The sequence below is a fragment of the Dinoponera quadriceps genome, unplaced genomic scaffold (assembly GCF_001313825.1).
Source record: "Dinoponera quadriceps isolate SergipeBrazil2010 unplaced genomic scaffold, ASM131382v1 scaffold4009, whole genome shotgun sequence".
Lineage (NCBI taxonomy): Eukaryota > Metazoa > Arthropoda > Insecta > Hymenoptera > Formicidae > Dinoponera > Dinoponera quadriceps.
Window position 1 is genome coordinate 1,043 of NW_014557992.1, and position 16,041 is coordinate 17,083.

General features: G+C 37.0%; 4 protein-coding genes across 7 annotated transcripts; 1 reads left to right on the plus strand and 3 right to left on the minus strand.

The window, feature by feature from the left end:
* Positions 1-894: 894 nt before the first annotated feature.
* LOC106749589 (rho GTPase-activating protein 26-like) lies at positions 895-5,057 on the minus strand. Of its 2 annotated transcripts, XM_014629222.1 has the most exons (12): positions 4,954-5,057; positions 4,019-4,850; positions 3,741-3,898; positions 3,555-3,626; positions 3,335-3,436; positions 3,109-3,219; positions 2,920-3,024; positions 2,207-2,278; positions 1,830-1,896; positions 1,531-1,628; positions 1,329-1,423; positions 895-1,115 (listed from the first exon to the last, which is right to left on the minus strand). In XM_014629222.1, exons 2-12 carry the CDS (start codon positions 4,176-4,178, stop codon positions 1,010-1,012), a joined length of 1,146 nt encoding a protein of 381 aa, XP_014484708.1. In that variant the 5' UTR covers positions 4,179-4,850; positions 4,954-5,057; the 3' UTR covers positions 895-1,009. The 2 variants fall into 2 exon arrangements, with proteins under 2 accessions (XP_014484708.1, XP_014484709.1); XM_014629223.1 differs by lacking the exon at positions 2,207-2,278 and having other exon boundaries at positions 4,019-5,057.
* Positions 5,058-5,317: 260 nt separating this feature from the next.
* On the plus strand, positions 5,318-8,057 carry LOC106749590 (F-actin-capping protein subunit beta). The gene is made up of 4 exons (XM_014629225.1): positions 5,318-5,529; positions 5,781-5,992; positions 6,077-6,449; positions 6,695-8,057. The coding sequence occupies exons 1-4, from the start codon at positions 5,527-5,529 to the stop codon at positions 6,926-6,928; spliced, it is 822 nt and encodes a 273-aa protein (XP_014484711.1). The 5' UTR covers positions 5,318-5,526; the 3' UTR covers positions 6,929-8,057.
* Positions 8,058-9,811: 1,754 nt separating this feature from the next.
* On the minus strand, positions 9,812-13,981 carry LOC106749591 (eukaryotic translation initiation factor 5A). Of its 2 annotated transcripts, none has more exons than XM_014629226.1 (4): positions 13,890-13,981; positions 12,692-12,984; positions 12,242-12,376; positions 9,812-11,656 (listed from the first exon to the last, which is right to left on the minus strand). In XM_014629226.1, the coding sequence occupies exons 2-4, from the start codon at positions 12,965-12,967 to the stop codon at positions 11,585-11,587; spliced, it is 483 nt and encodes a 160-aa protein (XP_014484712.1). In that variant the 5' UTR covers positions 12,968-12,984; positions 13,890-13,981; the 3' UTR covers positions 9,812-11,584. The 2 variants fall into 2 exon arrangements, with proteins under 2 accessions (XP_014484712.1, XP_014484713.1); XM_014629227.1 differs by lacking the exon at positions 13,890-13,981 and adding an exon at positions 13,791-13,879.
* Positions 13,982-14,875: 894 nt separating this feature from the next.
* On the minus strand, positions 14,876-15,870 carry LOC106749581 (nuclear nucleic acid-binding protein C1D-like). Of its 2 annotated transcripts, none has more exons than XM_014629210.1 (3): positions 15,834-15,870; positions 15,261-15,516; positions 14,876-15,171 (listed from the first exon to the last, which is right to left on the minus strand). In XM_014629210.1, exons 2-3 carry the CDS (start codon positions 15,472-15,474, stop codon positions 14,966-14,968), a joined length of 420 nt encoding a protein of 139 aa, XP_014484696.1. In that variant the 5' UTR covers positions 15,475-15,516; positions 15,834-15,870; the 3' UTR covers positions 14,876-14,965. The 2 variants fall into 2 exon arrangements, with proteins under 2 accessions (XP_014484696.1, XP_014484695.1); XM_014629209.1 differs by lacking the exon at positions 15,834-15,870 and adding an exon at positions 15,775-15,833.
* Positions 15,871-16,041: the final 171 nt, after the last annotated feature.

Sequence of the window (16,041 nt, forward strand, 5' to 3'; positions counted from 1 at the left end):
ACAAACATTATATGTGAGGAGAGACAAATTAGAGGAGAAACAAATGACGTGCGGCTTGCAAGCCGCAACTTGCCCAGGCCTGATGTAAGCTATAAATTTCATGTGTTATGCGATTAACTATTAAATCATTTTATGAGTCAAATTGGCTCACAACCGTAAAAATAGGTATACCACATTCGATAATGCGAAATGAAGGGGTCTGCGCGGGAGAGGAATCAACATTTACATATATTTCATTACGTAACTAAAAACCAACATATGTTTTTAAAAAATAATATTTAAGTTTTATATAATATAGTAATCCAATTTTTAATAAGTCAAATTGGCTCAGTCCGTAAATCTAGTGTTAAGACAGACTTGATCTTTGGAAACAGGAAAAAGTCACAGGGCGAATACGGCGCGTGTTCGAGCACTGGAGTGCCTCTAGCGGCTAAATAACGCTTCACAGACAGCGCGTTATGGGTTAACGCAGGTGCATTGCCTGGTGCAAAATCCACGACTTGTTTTTCCACAACTCCGGCCGTTTCTTACGAACTCGCTCTCGCAGTGTTGCCAAAACTTTCAAATAGTAAGTTTGGTTTACAGTTTGACCCTCTGGAACCCATTCGGTCATCACGATACCGTTAATGTTGAAAAAAACGATTAGCATGGCTTTAAATTTTGATTTCGACATCCTTGCTTTTTTCATTCTTGGGGATGCAGGAGGACACGCGCACGAGATAGAGAATTCTCACCATAGGCCTCTTTCAACAAGTTATAGCACTCAGTCGGAGTTTTTTTTAATTTAACGAGAAATTTCACATTGATCCGTTGCTCGTGTTTTTCGTCACACATTGTTATCGGCGCGAGAAAAAAACACGTTCGTTTCTAACCTCTATAGAAAAAATACTACTACAGCGACAAAAACGAGGTTTCGTACTGGAATAGTAGACACTTCCACCTATCCAACGCTGCATTCGTTTCCCCCCCTACCCCTCTAGGACGACTTCTGCATGCGCAGTCTCGTTATTTAATAGCCAGACCTCGTACTCACGGGTTCTTTTCCATCCATGGCATCCATCCATAATTTCCTATCCTCCTCCGAAAGCGCTTGGAACGTGTAGGTTATATTGGGCCTGGAAAAGATTGGAAAGATGAAATTCATAATCATTTTCCGCTGATATGGTTTAAAACGAAGTACTCATAGTAAGGTACATATTAAGTAATTATATGTCTATTTAAAAAATAGATAATCGTAGATTTTGCAAGCAATTTTTTTGGTTATTTTTCTTTAAAGATATAAATACTAAAAATAAATGTACTATGGAAAGTAGTAGAAGTAAACTCACTTATCAATAGCTGTGACGTCGAAGCAAAATCTTTTTTCTATAGTATCTGATGTTCGACGTATACAAGATGCTAGGATGAAGGTTTCCTTATTACTCTGTTAAAGAAATATTGAAAGTCACTTATGAGATATATATATCTCTCTTTCTCCCCCCTTTGGTACATTATACATATTAACAATTGCTCTTCCGCCTTCGTACTTACAAATTTCCCTGTGAGTTGATTGTAAGGAATCATAGTGAACTCTTTCTTATCCTTCTGATATGTGCAATACTGTTTTGTCCATGTTGTACCAAAGGCTTCTGCAAATAACGCATCATTTTTAGCAATATATAATAATTAATTATAATACAGCATATAAGAGGAAAGAACTTTATGTTAAGATTACTTAAACATCGCGCGCACGAGAGAGAGAGAGAGAGAGAGAGAGAGAGAGAGAGAGAGAGACACGATTAGTTTTTACCATGAAAATCTTATACTTATAGAAAAAGAAACGAACTTACTTTTTTCCATTAAGAACAAATAGCCTTCGCGGGAATGCAGTTTATTCAGACCGGTTTCCACTGCCGACTAAAGAAAGACGATTATAGATAAATATAAAATACGTACTTTATACAATAATTATCAAATTGTATAAATTACATTATAATATGGCATAGCAGAAAAATTCATGGAAATAGCTATTTGTATATACAATATATATATTCCTCTTTTGGTCTACGCGATAAACTAGTTTTCATTAAATTATAAAACATGTGTTTCTAAGTAACTACATCATTCATATTTCTAAGAATACCTATACCTTGAGAAAATTTACGCGGCAAAGTAATTAATTGATTGATTAAAAAAAGATACAAAAACATCTATGAGAGAAACGTACCTTTTTCATGTCCTTCATTTTATTCATAAGTGATTCAGTTTTAGCCCGGGTAGCAAGGAAATTCTCTCTAGTCTTGCGAAACACACGCACACACACAAATAAAAAATCGTAATTAGTAAGCTCTTATCCATGCTGTTACCGATCCTATCGTGGTGTTTACGGTAATTTTTAGTCGAGAATATTACGCGCGGAATGTAATGAGTCATAATCTCGTAACTCGAGAGAGTTATCAAATGTTTAATGATACGTACTTCATTATAAATGTTGTTTTTCGATATAAGATATAATTTTAAGATAGAGCTGCATTATCAGCGATTGCGTGTGCGCACGCTTTGCAGAAATCCATGTCATTGTTTCTTGAATACACTACGAAAACTAACTTCTAATTAATTAGCAAAATTTGTAAGTTGTTAACTCATTTTTCTTATAACGTGCGATATTGGCCAGCTAGAAGCCAGAAACGAAAAGAGATCTCAGCAATATTAGAGATACTGTAGTAGAGCAAACGTGTATCTACATGTTAGTGGTGCTCGACACGATTTTCTTCAAACACACAGCAATAGCACGCGTTAATAATAATTCTCTATGATTATTATCACATGTATTAACTTGACATAAGTGTATACCGACCAGATAAAATTTCTCTTCAATATTACTCAATATGTGTATGTGTTTAAGCAGTTAGAAACGTTATGAAAAAACTGACCACCAACCTTCTGTATCTTTAACTGTAACTCTGTCATATAAGGTTTAAAATCTTTTGCAACCTCGTGGCCTTGATGATAGAATGTCAGCCATCCAAACATAAATCCCAATAACTAGAACATGTTAAGTTGCGTTGTATTGATTTGCAATTTGCATATGCACACACAGAAGTTGATTACTCCATTACTCTCCATTACCGTTTCAACAAATTCAAATTTTTTCCGCTCTTGAACCTCTTGCAATAGAAATACATATTCTAGGCTAGCTTGAGAGAAGTGTCTTTCAGCCATCTCCAATGTTGCATCAGCCTACGTACGCACATGCATATACAATATTAACTAACGCAAAGTTCTAATTTTTCACATAAACCTAATAAAATTGTCAACAGAACAATTCTAAGTTTTCTTTTATTTTGAGATATACCTCTTGCAGTACGTTGTCTTGTTTTTTAGTAGATAAATTCAAGTAACGTTCTTGACTCTGACAAAATTTGATTGTCTGTTTCTCAAATTTCTTTTTACCATCCTGAAAAGGAGATAAATTACCGAAGATGATTAAAATTTTGTCAACCATATTTTAAATAGAATGTAGCTATAAAAATTAAATAAAATACTGTAAAGTAAATACTAATGAATGATGTTACCTTGACTCCTCCGATATGTTCTTTCCTAAAATTTTCCAGAGGCAATATAATCTGGTCATGTGCTCGTCCCAGCTGTATAAAAATGTCATGTTGGTAAATACAAGATAGATTATCAAAAATTATAATAGTAATGCACGCAGTATTTAGTTATTTTAATTATATACAAACATTTAAAGTATTACATACCATGCGATCTCTTTCATCTTCTATAGATGCTATAAGTTTTCCAAATTCTTTTAAACTTTGAGATATGTGGGTTTCATCCTCAGTTTGGCTCTCGCCGATACATTCAAAACTGAAGTTTTGTAACGTTTTGGAAAAGGCTCTTTGAGCTCTGGACAAATCTGACGGGATATTTATATCACTTACTTAGCAATTTGATAAATATGAACATACACGCAACAGGTTTGTATCTTGTTGAGGAAAGTAAAGACAAAAAAATATAGATGTTTTGCAGAACTCACTTTTTGCGGCTAACAATAAATCTTTGACCTCTTTAACGAGACGTTTGATCTGTTGACTGGTCTTTTCCAATTCGCGCTCGTGATAATGAAGATTCTCGCGGAAATACGGACTGTCGGTTAAACAATCCGTAAATTCCAATGGTTTAAGACCAACACCCATTCTCGTGTGTTTATGATAATTCAAAGATTATGAATACTAAGAGGAGGCCAGATTTGCTCGTGATATCGCTGTCACCTTTGATCACTCGTGATAAAACGCACATTCACTATCATCTCACTGCGGGATTATTTGCGCAAATTCGCACACATTTGCCATCGTGTCAAGACGCAATGTACCCAAACACTTTAAAACGACTTAAAACCGAGTAGATATATCATGTATGTGTATGTGTGCATATACGTGTACACATATATATATATTAAAACACTGTTTAATACTGTTTTATATACTGTTTCTTGTACCCTGTTTAATACTGTCTAATAATATATATAAATTTCATGCCCCAATACTCGAGCATATTGGAGTTGAATGGTGATGATTCAATAATAATGAGTCCGCATTGAGAGATGCATTTCCACGATTAGGAGGAGATCTCTCCAAAGGAGATCATGTGCGCGTGTGTTTGTACTTGTCGCAAAAGTTCCTAGTGCACGATCGTAGGATACGAAAAATAGTAGGCTCCTGATAGGTAACGTTATATCAAAGAGAAGAATGCGAGCAAGAGAGAGAAAGAGAGAGGGAGAGGTACACTAAACGTTATAAATGCCTTCGCTTCCGTCACTGACGTATTCCAGGACAAATGTATCGTGTCTAGATATTCGTATATTATGCCTGTCGATTGAGAAATATCCAAAATTATTTTCTCGTCAGTTAATTCACTTTCATTCTATGATCTGCCACTTATCAATTGGTACGTTTAATCTTTCACACTTACGTCACATTTATCACTATCTTAGGCACAGCTCTGAGTCACGATGCGCGCCAACGTCTACACACGATGCGTTTGTTCGAAAGAAATCCACAGATAAAGGGCCAGTTCGTTCTAACTGCACTCTCTGCCAGCACTTTCGCGATGGCATGAAACAGTCAGGAGGAACGGACCTGTGTGTTTCACGCGTTGGCGGAAGAAGGAACGAGGAATAATCGAGCGCACAAGGTGCAGCCGAATCAAACGTGTCCGAGATTTTTTTTCGCCACCACTCAGCGACTTCCCCGCTCAATCGGCCAATCCGCACGTTCGACAACGTCAGCTTGAACTTACACGTCAGTTTGGCCATCCTGCGACGCGGACAGTTAACCTCGCTCTTCTTGGAGGCACAGCCAGCGATGAGCCAATCGCTGCTCGCACCACGACACACCCTTTAAATGCCCGTTTCCCTTATTTTAGAGAAAATCCCAGCGAGGTAGTGGCTGTTAAACGCGTTTCACGTTTATTCCAATTGTCGACATCGACTAACGAGGTTTTCATGTTCGTCGGCCTATTATAACCAATTCACATCGGAGCACTATGGTGAGACATCTCGAATATCCTGCTCTTATCTTCTACTCTCTTGTACACCGTATATACTTGTAAATAAGTCGTTTTACATCTGACATTTCATGTATTTGACAATAGTGTCATCCTTCTCCTATCTATTACCGCCCCCTTCCTTCTCACAATACCGCAATAAATGTTAAAATTGCTTTGTGAGAAAAACGGGGACAGTCACAGATCAGATACAGTGTTCTACTTTGATCTCTCAGCTGTTAAATTTCTTTTAGACAGAGCAGCAAATGGATTGTGCACTGGATTTGATGCGGAGATTGCCACCGCAACAGATTGAGAAGAATCTGAGCGATCTGATTGACTTGGTCCCTTCCCTGTGCGAGGATCTGTTATCCTCGGTAGACCAACCATTAAAAATTGCCAAGGATAAGGAGTCTGGCAAGGATTATCTTCTCTGTGACTACAATAGAGACGGAGATTCATACAGGTTTGTTCCAAATAGGCATTTGGAATACTTGGCAATGCAAGAGAGGAAAATAAAGTCTTTATACGAACATGCAATATCTTATAGATCTCCTTGGAGCAACACTTATGATCCACCATTAGAAGATGGCTCGATGCCTTCTGAGCGGTTGAGAAAACTTGAAATAGACGCCAACCATGCCTTTGATCAGTACCGAGAACTCTACTTCGAAGGTGGCGTTTCTTCGGTATATTTATGGGATTTAGATCATGGTTTTGCGGCGGTGATCCTAATCAAGAAGGCCGGCGACGGTTCCAAGAAGATCAAAGGCTGCTGGGACTCTATACACGTCGTGGAGGTGCAAGAAAAGTCCACGGGACGTACAGCTCACTACAAACTCACATCGACAGCTATGCTATGGTTGCAGACCAATAAGCACGGCTCTGGTACGATGAATTTGGGTGGCAGTCTAACGCGCCAGGTAAGCTCTCAGAACCGTTTACAATATTTGATTATGTAACATTTTTCGCTCTCTTCCAAGCGTCGTGTCTTGTATCATCTATTCATTCGGTTTGTTCTCTCTCTTAAATTTGTATCAAAGTAGAATTAGGTTGAAATTAGCAGTTTCATGTTGAAGTAAAAGCTTATCAAATTGATAGAAATTGCGTATAAAGTCGCAACGTTCGATGTTGAATTGCTCCGTGTATAGCACGCACGTAATCGCAGGTGGAGCAGGATGCTCAGATCAGTGAGACATCCCCACATATCGCCAACATCGGCAGAATGGTCGAGGATATGGAGAACAAGATACGCAACACGCTGAATGAAATCTACTTTGGCAAGACGAAAGATATTGTGAATGGACTGCGATCAGTGCAGTCTTTGGCCGATCAAAGACAGCAGGCTGCACTCAGGCAGGATCTCGCGGCCGCATTACAGAGGCGAAACGCCAACAATTGATCTTGCGAGCAGCAACAGCAGCAGCAGCAAGAGAGCTTTGATTATGATTATGAATAGACTTCATGGTATTTTTGGATCCTCTTCAACCTTGCTTGGGATCTTTGTATTTTCACAGACATCTTTATATTCTTGAAATCCATGGAATCTTTGGATTCCTGGAGATTCTGGGTTCTTTTTGCGGCGATCTTCTTCGAGAACTTCTTTCCCGAAAAGGCTTTGAGATTTTCTTGGGCCTTTGGGAGTCTTAAATGCTGCCACCTGGGTCTTAAGGCCAGATTGCATCCACAGAACTTGCGAATCCTTGGAATCATTGTGGTCGATCTTCACGAACGAAACGTGACACTTATTACTTCCTGCGCTTTGTTGCCCGGAGATATGAATAACACAAACGCGTTGATTAAACCTAAACAGTATGAAATATTTTTCTTTGTTTAATTTCGAGTGAAATAGAGTTTATTGTAAATATGCGGGAAAGGTGCAACGCGTTTTAGAATGATAAATTAAATAAAAAAAAATGTAAAGTGCAAAAGTGAGTTGTAATATTGTAGTCTAACGTTTACTACGTGAGGAGACCTTAAAAAGAGCACATCTAGCAATTTAATCCTCTTTCAGTTTGTTAAATTTGATAATCATGAAAAAATAGCAATCTAACGTTTTCGTAATCTTACGAAAATTACGAATTATTTTGAAAAGCGTATTAATATTCCTCTTATACTGTTTAGGATTAAATTTGAAAGCGCGCAATTAAGCGCTGAAATGTAAAGTTGTAAAACGAATGTAACGCGTCGCAATTGTTGTAACGAAAGGTTTACCCTTCGTGTAAATGTGAGAACTTGAAAAGTTTCACATAGAAATTCTCATCATTTATATTAATGTCCGTTAAATATGATGAAGAGAGCGATATAACTTTTGCGATAAACTATTGAGATTTTGTGAAATAACGCATTTAATTAAAGGACATTACCCGTTTATACTGTTTGGAATTGACTCGAGCCACAACTAACTAATTCTGAGGAACAGTATAAAACGATTTATTTACGTAAAAAGTCCAAAAGAAGAGCATTTTGCATTTGTTATAATAATGAATCCATATATAGTGCGCAAATAAAAATTTTAAAATTAAAGTTTATTCGTTTGTATTAAACTTTTTTTTCATAAGTACAAAAATCTGTTGGTACCATGGATCTTCACGAAACCACAGATCCTGGGTATCACGGTTCTCTTTATTATCGGAACTTCTCTCACAAGATTATGCATGGCGTGATAATGCCATAGGTCTTTGATATTACAAATTCTTGAACTAATAGGTTTTTGGACCCCAAAGATCGCCAGTACCACAAATTTTTTTCTCCTCTAAAACGACAGATGAACTGAGGACTTCCTTTTCATTCTCATTCATTTTCAGAATTTTTTTCAGAATTTAATTTTCTGTACGTAAGATGACGTTGATAGTTTAGTCATTTGGTACTATAAATCCTTGGAGCCTTTAAGCGTCTGCGCAACCATATACACACATTGAGAATCTTATATATCCTAGGATCCATGGGCGCTTAGATTACTTCTCATAATAATATAGAGACGCAAAAGTACCGAGCACAAAATTTATAAGTACATAAACGAAGAAAGAAAAGCGGTCTTCTTTTTATTTTCTTTTTACGTTAGTGCCTTTTTTCACACTTGAATTACACTACTGATCATTACTCACAATTTATCCCTCTTTCACGAGTCTACTAATAACACGGATCAACTTAATGATTTAATCAAACTCAGTTTTGCAAATCTGAATGATGGCAGTGTGTGGGCAAGTCAGTCTAAGAAAGGACTAAAAGAAGGACGTCACCGTGAAACGCTTCTGTGTGTGAATATTCTCTTTCCACTATGTCTATATTTCTTTCATACTGATGTGTGTGTGTGTGCCTCCCCTTTCGATTGTGATTAACAATCGTAAGAATTATGAGCCTGGTCCAACATAGCACACATAGAATACAGACGCTGATTTATTTCTTGTATTAATTAATTAGTCGATATTTCATTTAGATTATAATAGATGAGTTTTCGATTTTAATCGTCGTCGCAAAAGATCAAAGTCATCAAGGAAGGCGCGTTATTTCGGATCCCCTTGTGTTTGATAAAGAGGGGGCTTATATAAGAACAGGGGATCTTTTGCAAGATATATATATATATATACATATATATATCAGACATTCGGAGACAGGATGTGAAGATAACAGTTATTATTACTGATGTATGCGAAATTCACACATACGTATATTTAGTAATTTGGAGCCTTCATATTGTTCAATTGTTAACTAAGGAAACTTTTTAAGGATTTTTAATCGCCGGGAACATATATCCGGAGCGACAATCCTGATTCTTGAAAAAAAAAATATTTCGGAATTTTACAACAAATTATATGAAAACGACCTGAATGTTTCATCGTAGGAAATTTAAACTTAGAAGAAAAAATCTGCAGCGCTCTGTTGTACTAAAAAATAAACCAAGTTTTGGCGGAAATACAGGATGTGAATATCGCGAGGACACCAAATCGAGCAAATTCAAGGTCTATGAATTCTTATTAGGGAGAAAGAACGTATACCTTCCAGTGATAACTGTGATTACACTCTCGTAATTAATTATCTGCTTATAATTATTCCTAATCATTCAGACTGCACTTCCGGAACAATTTTCTTTTTATACAAACGATGACACGAAGGACACGAGACGGAAAGGATGTGAGGAAAAGATTCTGTACGCACTCTTGCAAGTTCACACAAGGATCTTCCATTCGCGGCCCTCCTCTTTTTTTATCCCCTAATTATTATGTCTATTCTAACGTGTTACATCATCTAATTAAGACATCTTGTCGATTGAAGGCGGCTCGTGTAACCTGTTCTGAAAAATGTTTATTAAAACGAGGTATTACAACAAAATGTAATAAGGTCTGAGCATTCGCAAGCCAATTACAGACTGAACGTAACGCGATGTCGCGATCGCGTCGCATTGGCTATCAAGCGCGCGAAATGTCATCCTATGTGATATTCTTAAGATCTCGACGTCCTTGGATTTAGAGGTCTAAAACGCCCGATTCTTGCGCACCTCGATATCCGCGGATACCGAAAAATTGTACTTGAATTTTTAATTATATAAGAACCTATGGGCTCTTTATTGTGTTCTTTAAATGCTTATATATCGAGTCCAACACACGAACTATTAGATACTTCAATCCCAAAGCCTTTGCATTGTTCAATTGTTGAATACAAAGAAATGTCAAGATCCTCGCGCATTTCGAATCTGAATTTCGCGAGCAATAACCTTTAAATACCAGAATCTCGAAGCCTCTGAATTGCCTTTGTAGATATCGAATATCTCTTGGACTTGTCAATCTTCCTGATTTCGCATTTAGATTCCCTAAACTTAGTTAAGTTAGAGTGTTACATTCTTCAAGATTTCGATATTTCCGAGACTTTAGGTATCTAAAAGTCATTTTTTAAGCATTACGAATCATTCTTATATAATTCATAATCCTTATAGCTCTTGAGAGCTGAAATTCAAAATATTTAATGCAATTTTAATGCAATTATATTATTAGACCTACAAATCTTGAGAACTCGAGATCTCTTTGAAAGAAAAGAAAATATATTTTGGTATTCTGTAGAAATTTTGTGTAGTGTAACTCCAGTCTTGTCTAATCTTTATGAATCGATCGTTATATGGGAAAGATGCTTGAAGTGAGCTGCTTCGTGTCGGGCATCGCCAGCATCCCATGAAAAATTGTTCCGCGCGCGCTTAAAGGACTCGCAGTCCTTTTCCCACGACCTCTTCGTATTGGTCTCCAACAATTTTCTCTTGCTCTCTTTCTTTCTCTCTTTCTCTCTGCATCTTTCATTCTTTCACGTACTCTCTCATTCATACATATAAGTGTAATAAGTTACAAAGCTGTTGTAAATAATTTCTTTCTCTCTCTATTCTTTAAAAAAAAAAAAGATCCAGGATGTGTCAAGGCTTTCTCAGTTTTTATTTCTCAATCAACTCTCTGTTGAAAAGTTGTCGCCACTTTCTTGTATAACAAACAACGCGTGTGTGAATGGATGTGTGTAAGAGTGAACGTGTGTGTATGTGTGTGTGTTCATGCGAGTGTGCGCATAAAACGCACACGCGTATGTCTATTTGTTTTTAGGATGTCATGTGTAGGTAGATAAGTAGGTATATGTAACTGAGTGTGCGTGTCACCTATAGTTTTTGCTATAGTTTTCGCTTTTCCGGATTTATTTTAATTATTGTTGAATAATAATTAAGTAAGCGGGTGTTATACTTTGATAAAAGTCGCTTCTCGTATCTGCGCGTTGCTGTTGTTATGTGTGGAACTGCTAGCCCGTTTTGCTTTCTCCACCTTCCTCTCTTTTTTCTCTCTCTCTCCCTCTCTCTCTCTCCCTCTCTTTCTCTCTCTCTCAAGCGCTCTTTTTCTTTCTCTCCCTCTCTTGCTCTCTTATACTCTCCCACTCTCTTCATCATCTTCCTGTATGTTTTTTGGTTGTTATTGTTGTTGTTTATCCTGGTTGACCAATGGTAAAGGTGTCGATTGATTGACTAAGCGGGTGGTATTTGCTCGAATGTGTGTTGGGCTTTTTGTCGTCGTAATCTTCAGGCTGAACACAATTATTTGTCGAGGGAGGTGTTGTTTTTAATGGCGATTACTACCTCCTCGCCGCACGCCTTCAATACAGTGCACTAAAAAAAATACATGAACTTATTAACATGAATGTAGATATGTATGAAAATGCAAAATGAAAGATTTTTCGACGAATAAGCAAGCAATCAATTTCTGCGATCAATATGAAAATAAATGTTAATGGGAATAATTCTCTTCTGAGAAAAATGTCAGGAGAAAAAAGGAAAAAAAAACAGTTTCAAGGTCAAGTAAACTCATGACTGAATAACAAACTATTCGAATTAGTCTTTGTGGCCGTTTCTAAGTTGGGCCAATATATATTTATAGCAAAAACATAGTTTTATCTCAAAAGTTTTAGAAACTATAATAATATTGTTCAAATCGATTGATAACTAAATTATAATTGTTATAATAATATAACTGTCAAAAGATTATATATTTTTTTAATATAATAGAATAATTTTGGAGTAATATAAATTGTTAATATACATATTTCTTGTATATTCCTGTACAACTCAACAATATTTTCAATTGTATCTTCAATTGTGTCTTGGAAGCACAACGTAACATATGCAATAATATTAAATGAAATAATATTGACAAATTGCATGTATGGTTGCTTAAGTAGATAAAAATTTACTTACAAGTAACTCTTTTCCAGCCTCATAATCAGCACGCAATTGTGTTCCCAATTCACCATCGGGTATTTTGAGATCTTCACGCAATTCCCCATTATCAGCCATCAGGCAGAGATAGCCATCGTCAGATATATCTGTCAGCTAAATACAAAACAATTGCAATATTTTTCAGTATTGTATGTTAAGAGCATAATTGAATATTGAATAAAAAAGAACTATCCTCGGCTTTAAATTTTTTTCTAATATCTTTCGTATTAAATGTATATGTATTGGAATCATAAGATATCAAAATAAAAAGGGACACCTGAACAAAGAACAAAAAAATAATAGAGATGCTTGAAAGCCAGTATCTTCGATTGGCTTTCATCGTGAAGTTACTTCTACAGGTTGGATATGCTATAATTATTCACAATCATAGAAACACGTTCTTCTGCAGGAGACAAAGAACTATGTTACCTGATAGTCTTCCCGCTTGACAAACGGCACATCCATATTGTGTGTAGAAGGACAGATATCTTCGTATTTCTTTGAAGTAAATATATCGATACCCACTAAATGGACCTTGGCGTGACCGTGCTTGCCAGTCTTAGAAGTAGACATTTCTACTATCTTGCATGGACGAGACTTTAACATAACAAACCCATTTTTGCGCAATGCTGAGCATTGCATAGGATAGGTCACGGAGGCACCAGAGTCTCCAGTCTCGAAGTGAGTATCCTCGATGTCTGCCATTGTTGACTTAAAGTTGTCTGCACAAAGTAAAGGCACAAGTTTGCAAATAGTTCTAGATGTTACAAGTTACAATCTCTTCCGAGTAACAATGATCTTAAAATCATAGCAGGATACCTAAAGTGACTTGCAATAATGCTAATGGCACAGTGACAAAGATTTTATTAGAACTTTGTTCCTCTTTAGTGCTTTAGTAGTACTATACTATATTCAATGTAATAGACAACGTTATTATAGCCAAAACGAATTTTGGGTCGTACGAGCCGATAGCTGCCTAGCCAATGAGCGAAACCCGTGTTCGTATTAACTCCAAAAAAAGTCGCGTCAACCGAACGCGAAGTTCTCGTTTCTACGGGATATCTGTATATTGCGCATATTCGCACGTAGCAGCGTTCGCGTGACCGTCAGTAGCGCACAGTATACGGCCACTCGAGAGCCGCGGAGACATCACAACGTGTATGCCGGCACCCGGACGAACAGGGTGACCACGTGGCGCGTCATCGTAGGGAGTTCGGGCGAGAGATGTCGGAACGGGTCGAAGCGCGACTAACCAAAGATGCCTCGTGCACGACGAGGACGGGGAAAGCGCGAGAGCGGTGGCGGCGCGTGGACGCCCGCGACCGATACATCTGGGACGGGCGTCGGAACGCTCTCTGCTTGCCGTCGTCGTCGTCCACGGCGTATTTCCACGCGATCGGGAAAACGCATACGGACAGGTACGAACGCGAGCGAGCCACATTGCCAGCGCGGACCGCACGGTGATCGTCGGCCGTGTTACGGATCACCCTGGCGCGTGCCGGCGTGCCGTAGCTGCGCGTATACGAACCGGCCCGACATTCACCCACGTATTTTCAATGTTTCGCCGTTCGCACGGGCAATTAGCACCATTAGTCGACGCCGAAAGCAAGAAGCTCGGAATACTCACATGTGATCAAAATGGATACTCTAACCAGAAGGTCTTGCTGCGCCTGCGCGCCACGAGATCGTAATAGGGGTCTACAACATTGACGGCACGGACGCTCCCTCTCGCCGTTGTGATTGCAGCGCTGCGCCGTTGCGAGCGCCACGTCACGGCGTCATGCTGTGGCGTTACGTTTAGCGCGATCGTATAAATTTAGGAAAGGTCACTTCACGATATCAGACAAGAGACTTGTCTGAAGGAATAATAGCCAAGTTCACAACCGTAATGGCCAGTTACAACTGTCGGACATTTTCTGTACTGAGATTGGATTATTCCTCTATATCCAAAAGAATAATTCAATCTCAGCTCAGAAAGCTTCCATTAGTCGCAAAGTAAACGTCCTGCTCTGGGGCTCGATTCGATTGAATTATTCGTAACTATTCGTGCACGTATTCAGAACTTGCATCGATAACAATGGTCATCACTTCGGACACTTTCTGTAAGTATAAATATTCTTATCTTTATCTAGTGGTTAATCAAATATTTTTCTTTTTCGAAGATATTCTAAGTGGTAATAGTTATTTCTTCATCCATACGTTGGCCAATGTGTACAAAAATATGTCAAAATTATAGTTACAAAAACTGCTTTCTCTCATTTTTTCGGAAAAACAAAAAATCCGTGGAAAATGAAAAATTCGTTTTCCCAATTTTTCCATTCATCCATGGAAATAGACAGAAAGAAATCGCGAAAAGTTTGAAAAAATCGAAGTTTTCCAAGTCTTTAAAATTATAATCAAATTCCGCAAGTAAATATTAAATTCTTAATGATAATCTTAATTGTTTACGCTTTAAAAGTATTGTCAAATAAATTAATCTTCAAATAAATCGTTTCAAAGTAATATCAAAATATGAAGTGAATGTGGTTGTACATTTTAAATTGTACAAACAAAATTTGTACCCACCTACATAGAGATGTTACAGTTATATAAATATAAATATAGATTTATAGATATAGAAGACACCTAAAAATCCTTTATTCCATTAGTGCAAAAATATAACAGAACTTATTTATATAGGCGACTAGATTTATGTAAATAATCCTAAGACATTTCAGTTTGTTTTCCATTGTCTCTCTTGAGTCTCTTTTGCTTCGGTTCCCACAAGCCACTTCTGACAAATCTTTTAGCAGCTTCTTTGTCTACATGTGGCATAATTGTATTCCTATCTTCAATCTGCTTTGCTCTTATCATCGCTTTCTTCAACCGCTCATGCTGTGATCTGATGGGGTGCTTTGATGGATCAATTCCTACAATAGACAGAAATAATTTAACAATTAACGCAAATCATTTGAAATTTTCTCAAAAGATTCTGAAATTTCAGTCTTTATATGCTTACCTTCAGCACGTAGATACATCCAAAATAAACTGTTAAGGCTGAAGGATAGCAATAAATTATATTTGATCTTGTCTGGTCTTGAAAGTTTATCATATAACGCCGGATTATTAACCAATTCAACCATATCCTGTATTCTGAATGCCGCGTCACTAAATTGTTGCAACTTATTAACCAAGTTTGTATCATGCGAGAGCTCTCCCAAATCAACACTCATAATGTCGTCTTCAACAATTTATCAATATACAATGATATCCTCCTATGAATAATATACATTAACAATACTTTTTTCCAAACGCTTCACTTTTTCTTATTCTCTATGATAATCTCGTAACATCTATAACCTCAAATCTTACAAAGCTCTATTTTCGATCATTTTCTGCTTTAATATACGCGTATTAAGCTAAGATTTCGAAAGAATCATTTATATAACATAGATCATGTTTGCTAAAGTTGTGTTGTGCATTACTTATTTATCGGTTTGTGGAGAATTGTTATATTTAGTATAAATACATACTTTCATTCGATATATGTACTCCTCGACATTTACGGCGACCTAATCTAACCTAACCTTACCTGGAGAGCGGGCGGAGAGAAACTCTTGGTCTGTTCTTTATTGCTGCACTAGTTCAGCAGTATAATTATAAAAAAAACAGACCAACTATATCGATATATTTTTGTACGAACAATTATATTTTACTAAAAAATATATATACAGTTCTTTATATAAAATATTTATATTATATATATATATATATATATATATATATATATATATGTCTTT

Coding starts and splice junctions, on each gene's coding strand:
- LOC106749589 (XM_014629222.1), bottom strand. CDS start 4,178: ATGGGTGTTGGTCTTAAACCATTGGAATTTACGGATTGTTTAACCGAC. Junction 3,899..4,018: donor TTTATTGTTAGCCGCAAAAA/GTGAGTTCTGCA, acceptor ATATCCCGTCAG/ATTTGTCCAGAGCTCAAAGA. Junction 1,897..2,206: donor AAATGAAGGACATGAAAAAG/GTACGTTTCTCT, acceptor GTCTTTCTTTAG/TCGGCAGTGGAAACCGGTCT.
- LOC106749581 (XM_014629210.1), bottom strand. CDS start 15,474: ATGAGTGTTGATTTGGGAGAGCTCTCGCATGATACAAACTTGGTTAAT. Junction 15,172..15,260: donor GATGTATCTACGTGCTGAAG/GTAAGCATATAA, acceptor TGTCTATTGTAG/GAATTGATCCATCAAAGCAC.
- LOC106749590 (XM_014629225.1), top strand. Junction 5,993..6,076: donor AGAGACGGAGATTCATACAG/GTTTGTTCCAAA, acceptor AATATCTTATAG/ATCTCCTTGGAGCAACACTT. Junction 6,450..6,694: donor GTGGCAGTCTAACGCGCCAG/GTAAGCTCTCAG, acceptor ACGTAATCGCAG/GTGGAGCAGGATGCTCAGAT.
- LOC106749591 (XM_014629226.1), bottom strand. CDS start 12,967: ATGGCAGACATCGAGGATACTCACTTCGAGACTGGAGACTCTGGTGCC. Junction 12,377..12,691: donor TCAAGCGGGAAGACTATCAG/GTAACATAGTTC, acceptor TTTTGTATTTAG/CTGACAGATATATCTGACGA. Junction 11,657..12,241: donor AGGCTGGAAAAGAGTTACTT/GTAAGTAAATTT, acceptor TATTTTTTTTAG/TGCACTGTATTGAAGGCGTG.